The sequence below is a fragment of the Cariama cristata genome, unplaced genomic scaffold, assembly GCF_000690535.1.
Source record: "Cariama cristata isolate BGI_N322 unplaced genomic scaffold, ASM69053v1 scaffold26414, whole genome shotgun sequence".
In the NCBI taxonomy this organism is placed as follows: Eukaryota; Metazoa; Chordata; class Aves; order Cariamiformes; family Cariamidae; genus Cariama; species Cariama cristata.
In genome coordinates this window covers 3,776-15,852 of record NW_009615058.1, presented here as the reverse complement: position 1 = coordinate 15,852, position 12,077 = coordinate 3,776, and the positions used below count along the sequence as shown (strand labels likewise).

The 12,077-nt window shown below is 40.7% G+C and overlaps 1 protein-coding gene across 1 annotated transcript in view; it reads left to right on the top strand.

The window, feature by feature from the left end:
• Positions 1-271: 271 nt before the first annotated feature.
• Positions 272-12,077, top strand: part of LOC104161305 (protein SCAI) — a gene marked incomplete at its 3' end in the record, with an annotated part of 15,178 nt that continues 3,372 nt past the window's right edge. Inside the window, exons 1-5 of the mRNA XM_009699679.1 lie at positions 272-399; positions 7,944-8,039; positions 8,670-8,756; positions 9,332-9,430; positions 10,759-10,855. Coding sequence (XP_009697981.1) covers positions 293-399; positions 7,944-8,039; positions 8,670-8,756; positions 9,332-9,430; positions 10,759-10,855 — 486 coding nt within the window. The remainder of the gene's footprint in view (positions 400-7,943; positions 8,040-8,669; positions 8,757-9,331; positions 9,431-10,758; positions 10,856-12,077) is intronic.

The window sequence follows — 12,077 nt, the reverse complement described above, 5'->3', positions numbered from 1 at the left end:
GCTTTGTGTTTGTGAAGACAGTTGTCAGAGTTATTTTATTTTATGACTCTTGTGCCACTTTAATTTTGCTCTGTTAACTGGTGCATTGTGCAATAATTAGTCCCCTGCTTTGATTCTCAGCTGTTATTTTTAATGAGTCTTGAGAAGAGTAACCTGTGGGAGAATTGCACGCTCTTTGTTACCATCTCCATGGAACTGTATATGCATCTCAATGAGTTCATAGTAGCCCTCAATTTTTGAGTAATATGGCTATTTTCTTCTTCATAGGACTGAGTTTGCCCTAAAAGAAATCATGTCATCAGGAGGAGCTGAAGATGATATTCCTCAAGCAGAGAGGAAAACAGTGACAGACTTTTGCTACTTACTGGATAAATCTAAACAGCTATTCAATGGCTTAAGGTTAGTGCATTTTTGACAGTATTCTTTCAGAAAAGCATTGGAACATACACTTTAGTGTGTGAGTGATGCTGAAGCCAGTTGTACAGTGAACATTTTGAACTCAAACCCAGTAAGTTTGTTTAGGCGAGAACAATGTGCACCTATGTATTGGTAGTTTTGGACCATGTACGTAAGAATATCTGTAGGAGTAGACATTCATGCATTTCTTCTCAGACAGTAGGGAAGGAAATGTGAGAAAGGTGAGCTGAATGTCTTGGTCATGTCTGTTAACAGTAAACTAGAAGTTGGAAATTCCATGAAATTGATACAATTCGTACTGAAATGTGTGTATGAAGTACAGAATTAAGGACTACATGTCACTGATACAAGTCCAAAACCCCACAGTGTCTGTACCAAAAAAAAAAAAAAAAAGGGATGAGAAGGATTGGCCTAGATGGGAGGAAAGAGGGGGAAGGAATATTTTGGGGGAAGAAATTTAGGAAATGATAAACAGAAACATCCAAACCATAGCCTCTATGTGTCTGGTGAAACAAATGCTTAATCTGAACTGTGGAGAAAGGTAAAATCTGCGTTTATCTACAAAACATCTGCAATAACATCTAGAAAGTCTAGCTATTTTGTCAGCACCAATAAGAAGGGGAATAAGAGGGGAGTTCAAGGAAAATAGTTCATGTTTGTACAGTGATATAGGCATCCTGTTTATGTCAATATATGCTGAGGTAAAGATTCTGTATTCAAGAGCTGGTTTATCTCTAAGCTTTGCTGTAGAGTCTCTTAAGCAACATGGTTTTTAGCTCATATCTTATTGGCAGTTCAGCCTCTTACTGGTCTCTGAGTAATACTGTATGTTTGGGCCCATATAGCTTGCTGTTATTCAAACACAGATGGTTAGCAAAGATGTTTTTAATTCCTTCACCCCTCACTATTGATAATCCTTTCATGTGCTTTAGAAGTTGGTTACCAAATCCAAAACAAACAGTTTGTGCTCCAAAATCTGTATGGTAAATGGGCAGTAGAGACAAGGAGTTCTTGGTGATTGCATTTGACACCCCGTGAAACAGTCTAAAGCAAAAGAACTGAGATCTTGAGGGCAGGATTTCCAGGACCATATATGCCATTACATTCTGTTACAGCTTGCTTGAAATTTTGACCTGAGTCACTGAAGACTACAAATTAATACAGTTCATGTCAAGATGCACGATGTTCAAGTTCACGACAGAGATGGCAGAGTACCTGCAGCCATTCTGTCTTTTTCTTTGGGCATGGAGGGAGTTAGTATCAGATTTCCAGATGGGAGATGTAGTTTCTGTGCATATCCATGGTACTTTGGCAAAAAGAAACCTTCTTATCCAGCTAGAAGAAAAAAAAATGGAAAATACTGAAATTTGGGCAATAAAAATAGAGAGATGGGCTTCAGCAGCTGGCTATGCTGTGTGAAAATAAGAACATACCAGAACGGGAGCCTGCCTCTCTCCTTACTGTGGCTTAACACAATTAAGATAGTTGCGTCTTGTACTGAACTTGACCACCTTTTCACCTATAAGCCCTGTGATTCCTGTGGGCACAGTGACTAGGTAAAGCAGCATTATAATTTTCAGGTATCTCTTCTGCTGGTGCTTGTTCTCTTCTGGGTAGTTCACCTGGAAATGACCTGGCAAGTATCCCAATTCTTAGTCCAGTTGCTTGCTTTTCCCTCTAGCATAATAAATGCATTTGATGCATGCCTGCTGCCTTCTGTTTTGAAGATGATGATAGCCTTTGCTGCTGTGTTTTATGCCATTCTCTTGTCCCTACCATGTTTCATGGAAAAGAAGTGATGGGGGAGGGAGAGGAGAGCAATGATTTCCTTCCTGAAACCTCCTCTGGGCACTTCAGCTACAGGGAACTGAGCCTATAGCTATGTTGGCAGCTGCTTAGCTGTTGCTGCTGCCAAAAATGCAAGGGCTCAGCCTGCCACGTCTTTGTTTCAGTAGCATTTCCTTCCTCTCTTCCCAATACAGATGCCAAATACAGCATTTGAGGAAAACATACGATGATCTGCCAAGATTGCTGCTCCAAAGTATACTTCATGCTTGCACTACCCGTGATACGATACTTTTGTGGCCATGCCTGCTAGAATAGCTTAGAGGGGAGGTTGTCTTTCTAGTGTCTGTACTCCCTTTTTGAACACCTTGAGCTATATTTAGAAACAACTGTTAATGAAGTATGTTCCAATTGCTCTCTTCTCTCCTTTCCCCACTCCCACTTGCTTTTTCCTTCAAAAAAGACTGGAAAGAGGGAGCGTGTTACAAAGCAGTTTTTCATGGTGCTTGTCACTGGTTATTATTTTCTTTTTAGTGTTAAAAAGTGCTTAAATGAGTTCAGTATCACGGAGAAGCTTGAAACTTAAAGAAATGAAAAGACTTTCCACATGTATCATAGTTCCCCAGATTATAAGGTCTTGTTCCTCATTGTGCAGGCTGCAAGAATCACAACTGCTATCCTTTTATGGAAAGAGGTGATAGTGTTTAACCATTTATTTTGTAGACTTCTAGTAAGATGGAAGTTGAACCTCTTAGTTGTGTTCCATGCTGCTGCTGCTGATTTATCAACAACAGGACCCTGTTAGCTTCAGGTAATGCTGCAGGCTATACCCTGTCTGGTAGTGGGAAGGGACTGGTTTCTCACACCAACCACATCAGTGAGGCAGGTTACTGTGAGTGCTACTGGCGTGCTTACTGTCTTTGTGGGTTATTGGAGGTGATGGGGAAGCTACGCCACAATGCCATTAGCCTGCTGCTGCTTAGGTTCTGGGAATAGGAGCCTGTAATTACTACAAGCTTATGAACATAAAAGGAAATTGTCTTTTTTTATCACCTGTCAAAACTGTGAATGTATTTAAAGCTCTGAATGTTAAACTTACAGTTATTGTAAACTTCCTTTTTCAAGTGTACTGCTGAGTATCTAGGACTTTTTCAGCACCTTTACATCTCTGGAAGTTGTCGCTGTGTGACAAGTTCCACGTGGTGCTGACCAAACAAACCTTAGCACCTTTAGTTGGTTTTCAGCCAGTATTATCTGGCTTCTGCCAACAGCATGACTGAAGTGAACTACTGACAGAAAATTAATCATGAGCACATAAGTAGTGCTGGTCTTTGTTGAGACTGTACAGCAAGGATTGGATAAAACTCTGGAATGCCTGTGGAGTTTATCCACCAGCCACACTACTGTGGCAAGGGAACCAGTCTTCTGTGCCCAGTGTGAGAAGCCCATCATTTTACAACATCTGAGTTTGTGTCTTCGTGTCCACTTTGAAATGTTTTAAACGCCAAGAAATCAGAAACAGTTTCTACTTGTTGTTGGAGGCTATCATAATGAAGTGTGTAACTGTCTTCCTTGTCTAAGTGGAACTGTCCTAAATCAAAGCACCTCCATTCCCTCCTCTGCATCTGGATTCCTTCTTGCTGCCACTTCCTCCCTTTTGTAGAGCTGATTGTCATCAGTGGCAGCATGAGTGAGTACCGCTGCCGCTGCCTGTTTTGTACCCAGCACCCTCAGCCAGGCACACCCTGGAGGACATGGAGGCTGTGGCCTTTTTCTCTCCATGTTGCTCTAGTATCCTCCTGTAGATCTGGAAGTAGCAAAATGTCTTGCTATAACATAGGTCCCTTGCTCTCAAGTTGGGCATGTAATTGCTTCTGGATCATATATTCCATGTCTCCTTCAGTGGGAGGAGCTGTATTAATAATCCACTCTGCAATCAACCGAGTCTTTAGTATTCTTTTGGGCTATGTCTCACCGAATAATGCAGATCCTCTGGTTTTATTAAAAAAACTACATTAAATGTCCTCTTTTGCTTATGCATCGGTTTTCTCACAGCAAAATTTCTTGATAGGTGAGAGCAGTGTGCATGGTGTTCAGAACACAAAACAGTAAATGAATGGCAGCAATGGCAGCTCTTGTCTGCAAAAGTCTATGGTGAAACCACAGTAATGTATTGTCATAAATGAAGTTTTATTACAGCCATGTCAGAATACTATCAAAAGAACAAGTGCTACTGTCTGTTTCCATGGAGATCTTTCCTGTTCCCTGGGGAGCTGAGGAATCGCATGGTATTGTGCAGCTATGCCAGCTGCAATTAGGCGAGCATGCTGCTTGAGAAATATGCATGTGGACACCCAGCAGTGACTGTGGACAACAACGGCCAAACACGTGTACGCTGCGCTAATGGAGGCTTTTTAAAACGCCACTAATTTTCATATATTCAAAACTAATGCAGCACAGCAAGTTGAACTAGGTTTTATAAGAGTGCTTAGGCTTGTACAGAGGAAGGTACGGAATCGAGAGAGTGTGCAAGGGAAGATGACAGGTGAGGTATAAAGAGCACATTAGCTTACTGATGAGGGATATATGCATAAGCATGACTAGCAAATAGTTACCTGCTTATTTCTTAATTTGTGCACGTACCTACTTCTCAGTGTTTGAGAGAAGATGGGTATGTTTTCTTGTTTCCTTGTTAGACCTTTGCTCAAATGTCCTAAGTGAGTTGGCCTAGAAAGCCCAGTTTACTACTGGTAGGGTTCTTTGAGTCAACTTGCTAATTCCATCATTTTTTAAGTTACTGCCAGGGAACTTTGGTTTCTCTTTTTTTTTTTTTTTTTTTTAGATTATCAATTTTACTGTTGTTTTGTATTGGTATTCACTTTTTTTTTTTAACATTGAAACTTGTGGATGTGCTAATTAAATTTAACACTACCTCTTGCTATATCAAAACCTGCAATATATCTGAGGCATGTATTTGGACAGTTTCTTAACTTCTTTTATTTAGCTAAAATGTTTATATCTATTACAACAATAGAAAGTGGTGAACCATTTGTTGCAGTAAATGCTTTAAATTTGCATATGATTGTGTCCAGCTATATTTGGATGAAGATGTTGGCGTCCGGAAGCACGTGTTTATACTCCTGTTTACCCCTCACTACACCGAAGTATGTTCCAAGATGTTGAGCAGCCAATTGCAAGTTTGAGGGGATTTTTTTTTTATTATTATTTTTTTTGGTAAAATCCTACCGAGATTCCTTGGCGTCTTCATAGAATAGCAGCAGCAAGTACCGGAATGGCTTTCCAGGCTGGTAAGAGTCATAGCTGATAACAGATTCATTTTACATGTAGTAACTAAGCTAGCTCCCTTCAAGCTGTGTGGGAAGTACAGTTGGCTGATGAGCAAAGGAATATTAATTTGCTTTTCCACCTAGGGTGCTGTTAAAGCAATTACAGTTAGCAGAAATGCGCCAGTACGCTGCTCTGGAAATCGTAGTGTACTGCTTTCCCTGTCTTACTCCTCCAGAGGACACAGCATGGTTTCCAGAAGGTGGTGTTTCCCTCAGTCTGGACCTCCCAGGCTTGGAAGTGGAATATGCTGCTTTTCTGTGCCTGTCTGCTGAAGACTAAGGTGTTCAATGGTATGTTAACTGGCACAGTGATTTGGGAGAGCAGTCCCTGAAGAAATCATTCATGAATCAAATGAAAGATTATGCCATCTTGAAAAAGCTGTTCCTCTTCCACTTGTAGAGTTGTATACCTCCTTTGAATCAGCTTCAGTATAGATTTGTAGTCAACGTGCTCAGTGAGACTGAGGGTTTTTGGTCTTCTCTGTTGCATTTGTTCCAAGATTCAAGTAGCTCCCAGGTGACAGCCTTCTGTTAGGACTGAGAACACAAACCTTTAAACCTAAAATCCTTACGACTACATCATAGTTGTGGAGTGGAGGTGGAGGGAAATATATCACAGCATGGAAATCGAGTGGAGGTATGAAAGCAGAAATGAACTGGATTGACGACCTCACCTTATAGCACTGGAGGCTGATATGAAAAACCCAGAAGGTCTCAGATTCTGACATATCACTAAGTATGAGTTAGAAGGTGACAATTGTTGTGGTGATGATGTAACCTGAGCCAGTGAACGTTAGCTGTGACCATCCGTATGCTTGCTTGACCTGGTGACATTTAGACAGCTGATTTATGTATGATGTTATAGGGTCTGTTTCTGAAACACAGTGAACAGCCTCATCCATTAAAAAAAAGACTATCTCCTTAATGAGTAGCAAGAAATATTATCAGTCTAAATGAACTAATTTTCATTAGATTATTCTGCTTGCTCTTGGGTAGGTTGGTTTGGTTTTTTTTTACTGTGATATTTTAAGTGTCTAATATAGCTTTCTGTGCATATAACCATAAAATTACTTCTCTTTTAGCAACATGGTAAGATGTTTTCAATCACCTGTTGAAAAATGCATTTAGCTACATGGTCATTTCCTATTTGGGGTGATTATTTGTAGGCCTGTTCTGATGCTGTTGAGAACCTGTTAATATTGAGGAACCTTGATAAAAGCATGTTTACGTGGGTTAGAAGGCATGGATTCCTTTAGACTGTATTTGTCCATAAATACCAATGTTTTTGCACATATCCAATCACTTGACTCATGTTAACTCGCTCATGGAGAGCACTGCCTCCATCTGCTGCTATCCTACATGTTGGAGTAGCCATTCCAGAATCCCAGGCACATCTGGAGAAAATAGGATCATGTGTACAGTATGCCATATGTTTGTAACAAATACCATATAAATACACTGTACATATACTGTGTGTTTCATAACTGACTTAAAAGTGAATGTTTACCTGTGCAACTGCTGGAAGCTGTTGGACAGGACCCATCTTGTTGAATCTTTTGGAGAGGGAAAGTCAGCCTTTTGCAGGGGGACTGTCAGTCTGCAGCTGGACAAGCGCTCTCGGGTAGGACATTAAGGATTGGGGATATTGACTGGCAATAGACACTAGAATAACTAAAATAACTCTGCTGTTCTTTGAATAAGTGATTGAATTACAGTTATTGCATTTGAAGGCTGCATTATTGTCTTAGTAGGAAAAGTTTTACTTCAAAAACTTTGGGTTAGGCTGCACACCTTTAATTTGATGTTATAGCATTGCCCCTTTTTGTGTGGAACCTGCAGGGCTCAGGGAGTTTGAGACATTGGCTCTCTGTGTCCCCACACAGTGATTAAATGTAGGCAATCACTTGGAAGATTTGCAAAATGTGTGGGACCTTTATTAACACTGGTAACTTCAATCCTTTCGCATTTGAAAAGTGACTAGAAAATTTGTCTGTAACTAGGAAGCAATAATTAGGAGACAGCACTGAAGAATTTCTTGCTCCTCCCAATACATGCTGCTTTCTCATATATATGTATATGCGGCCTTTTCTTGTATATATGCTAAATTAATCTGCTGTCTGGCTTGTGGCCTGTTTTTAGGGATATTATAGTCAGATCTTGATATGTGTACTTCCTACAAGCTAAACAGGATTTCCTTGCAGATTCCAGTAACAACAGGTTTTGAGAAACTACAGAAATCATAGTTCTTGTAGTTCTGGGTGCAGGCAGAGTTATAAAGCATTTCAGGTCAATTCTGAACAAAGCTATTCTGACATTGACACAAATTTGCTGCTGCCACACTGGGCTGACCAGAATCTACTCCCTAACTCTGCATTTGTCACTTGTCTGTTGCAGGGATTTACCTCAGTATGGGCAGAAGCAGTGGCAATCCTATTTTGGGCGAACGTTTGACGTTTACACCAAACTCTGGAAGTTTCAACAGCAACATCGGTGAGGGAATGTTGTAGGCAGACGTGTTCTGTGGATTTAAGTGCAACTTTAATCTCTCATATGCCTAGGACCCCCAGTTAAGACTGAGATTTCACTGTGTTATTCAAGCATGAAGGGAGAGAATAGTCACTTCCTGTAGTGCCCACAGTCTAATTAATTAAAATGTTGCAGAATTTTCAGTTTGACTTTTTAACAAAACCTTTTGCTCTACTTGAATGCATGTTGCTTTAATATATTACCAAGGAGAAGCTGGGATGATGGGTTCTGCAGTGCAGAACCCAGAACCCATCTGGAATGGTGTGAAGCGTCTTGCTGCAGCGTGGGCTCTGATCTTTCACACGTTATGTTGGCTGCGTAGTCTGTGTTCTCCTGGGAAGTTGTGACCTTTTGTTGTGTGTATTTTGTGCAACATACTTATGTCTAGCTCTCGCAGGTTTATGCAAGATAAATGGTCCTTGTTCTGGTGTGCATATGCAGTGTTGTTGACTCTGTGAGGGACTGCTACTGGGAATGCCACACCAGTAATGAAAGCTCAGTTTGGCCCTACAATGACTCTTTGTCTTGTCTGGTGTGATGTTCTGAGAAATTCTGGAATGCCTTTTAATCTTTCTTTTCTCTCTTGCGAAATAGACAAGTATTGGACAATCGGTATGGGTTGAAGCGGTGGCAAATTGGGGAAATTGCTTCCAAGATTGGGCAGCTCTATTACCATTATTAGTAAGTAAGCACAGAAAAGGATTTAGTAGGGGAATGCAGTGTTAGTGGCAGCTCCATGCCAAACAACTGGATGCTCAGTCAGGAGAAGTCAATGTATCAGTTGAGTCATGATGCCTGTTTCTGAATGAGAAGGCCCTTGGGACTGCGTGGGGGTGCTACAGAGAAAGGCACCTGTGAGCCCGATAACCACATTCCTAGTCAATTGATACTGCCTAGGGACTTAGCTCCTACCTCAAAAGCATCTGTAAGTCTTCCATGTGTGCTGCATTTGACTCTTGCGCAAAAGCATGTTTTACAAGTTTGGGAGCTTAATGTTCCTTTAAACTTTTCAGTTAACCTGTCACCTGTACATATGGGTACAAGATGGGTAGATTTGATTGTTGTCTGAAATGGAATCCAAGCTCTGAAATCTGTCTTCCCAGCAGGCACAAAGAATGAGAGTCTGGCTTTCATACAATGATACTTGAGGAGGGAGTTTTGCCATTGATGCCCAAGATGGTTGAGGGGGCAGTAAGGGAGGGTTTGGCATGGATTTCCATCTGAAGCAGTGAGCTAATCTGATTCTTCGTCTGCAGCTTGCGCACTTCGGAAACCAGCTATCTCAATGAAGCTTTCTCCTTCTATTCAGCAATTAGGCAGAGGTCATACTACTCCCAAGTCAACAAAGAAGACAGGTATGTCTGAATGAATGCCCTTGTTTTTTCAAGACTAGAATGGTGTATGAAAGCAGCAGATAACTACAAACTGTAGGAGTATAACTGGGATAAAATCAGTGTTCAAGGAAATTTCTTTTAATCCTCCTGCCATGATTAAAAACCCCAGTATAAATAACAGCTTTGCTGTTTGAATGGAGGAATATTCTATTACTTGGTCCTGGCTAGAAAGCTATTAGCCCCAAAGTTTTGTTATTTTGAGTCCTGAGCAGTATCAGTGCTGGGACCTAGTATGCTGTGGCTGGGAGATAGGTCAGTTGGGCTGAAGCAGAGGAACCTGTTTGATTCTAATCAGGCTCTTCAGGGGAACACCAGTTAGTACTGCAGTATGACAGCTCTCTGTAACTAACTGGGACAAGGTCCAAGAGCTTCAGGAGGCGTATCTTCCTTTTAAGACACTATACTGAGAAAGGTACACTCAAAGCAGGGCTGTGTTGTGGCAGTGCAGAAAATGTGCTGCCTGCTGAGAACATAGACAGATATAAATAAGAATAGGTAGAGAACCTGTTCTGGATCCTGATTTTACATTCTAGCCAGTAAACCTGGGTTCCCTCATTAAAGTTAAAGAAGAAATGATTTGAAGTCATCATAAAGATAAATGCAGAAGGTTAGTTAGGGAGTTTCCTGCCAAGCATTCAAGGATCTCTGGACTTAAAGTAATTGCACATCTCTAGTCTTGCCAATGTCTAAATGCACCTTTGTGCCACAAAAAGATGAAAGTTTCCCTGCTCTGTTCTGATATCTGTTGATCCTATTATCTTTCTCTTAAAAATCTCTCAATTTCAGTCTGAGTGCTTGAGCTGTGTCAGACAAGGTAGGATTGACCAAGCATGTTTCTAGATGCTGTCAGAAGATTTTAGAAATGGATAAGTAATTATGGGCTATGCTGGCTTGCAGATCTCTAAGTTTCCCAGGTGGGTGAACTCTGAGCCAGCTGTGACTATCATGTAATGCAGTGGGGTCAGATAGTGCCCATGAACTGTCAAAAAGTTTGCAGAATCAGCAATTATATCTGACTCCCATGCCTGTTCTCGTGTAAGGAGACTGTGGAGAAGGGGGAGGCTGTGGCTTTCTTGATGTGTGTTTTATGTCCCTGTACTCAATTTTAAATAAACCTCTAAGCAGCCAGATAGCTATTGATCTCCACATGAATTCAGTTAGAACTCTTAATCTGCAGAGTATTCAGCCTTGCTCTAGTCTTAAACTCCTCCTCTCCCTTACCCCTGTTGCCTACCTATGTTCTATTTTAATCTCAGATTTGGCTGTGGTGTTTTTGTTGTTGTGTTTAGGCCTGAATTAGTGGTTAAGAAGCTGCGTTACTATGCAAGGTTTATAGTGGTTTGTCTCTTGCTCAACAAAATGGATGTTGTAAAGGACCTTGTAAAGGTAAGTTAAAATGAGCATAAAGGTGCTAAGAGGTGGGAGGTTGCTGGTTATTCAGGGCTTTTCTCCTAATTAAGGAATCCATAATGTAGTCTATTTCAGGTGAAATATCACTCAGTAGATCAGTGATGTTAGCTGCTGCTGCAGCATAGCTTTTCTTTTTTTTTTTTTTTTCCTCATTTAATTGGTTGTACTGGTGGATGCCACAGAATGAAGGAATAAGATGGCTAGAGCTATGGAAAGATTCAGTATGATGTGAACATTTGGCTAGAGAAAAAGTTTGCAGATTTATATAGTTAATTAGGAATAAACTGTAAGATGCATGTTTTTCATCTGAAAATGTGGGGATCATCTGATAACTCTGAGTACATTTTCATTCCTGTAGTAAGTTTAAGACAAGCAAGTCCTCATGACACACTGTTGCTTGGAAAGCCAGTGTCTCCTAGCTTGATGTTGAGCTTACTTCTCTTCCCTTCCAAACTGCTAGTGCTCTGTCCCATGTCTAGGACGCATCCTGAATACCTTTTGCTCCTTCTGAAGACCCACCAAAATGAAACCTTAATAAGTGATGTAGATATTGCTATGCAATTGGAGACTGGATCTGCATATGCCTCTGCCATGGGAGTAAAGCACTGAATGCCTTTACCTAAACACAGGTCTTTAGCTACAGATACAGTGCAGGCTGATGTTGATCATTGCTTTTCTAGTTTATCTGACATCCAACATAGTGCATATCTTCTGTGAATCAGACATTTAATAATGACAGTTTAAGCTCAAATGATTTGATAGCATTGTTTGAACACCAAGTAAAAATATTCCAATAGCTGCAGCCTAGATAGGGAGGTACCCTTTAACTACAATAAAGGAACAGCACGCTTCTCCTGACAGCGTATGCTTCCCAAACCCCTCAAACAACCTTGCTGCAAGCAACTTCTGGTATTGACAGTTTTGTGTAGGTTGCATTACTGTCTTTGTGCCTAAGCTTACTTGAACTGCTAGCTTAGCTTAGTAGCAGCTAAAAAAGCCATACCATTCACTTTCTCAATGCACTTAAAGTTACTTGCAGGCTGAAATTTGAGTCCTTAGTATCCATAGCTTATGGTAATAACTAGTGACATAGCTGTATGTGAGTGGGATAGTTAACTGCAGATATTCTTTGCATTTGGACCTATTTAAAAGACACTTTGTGTTGCCAAAACTCAGTGTAACACTGCCATTCTGTCTC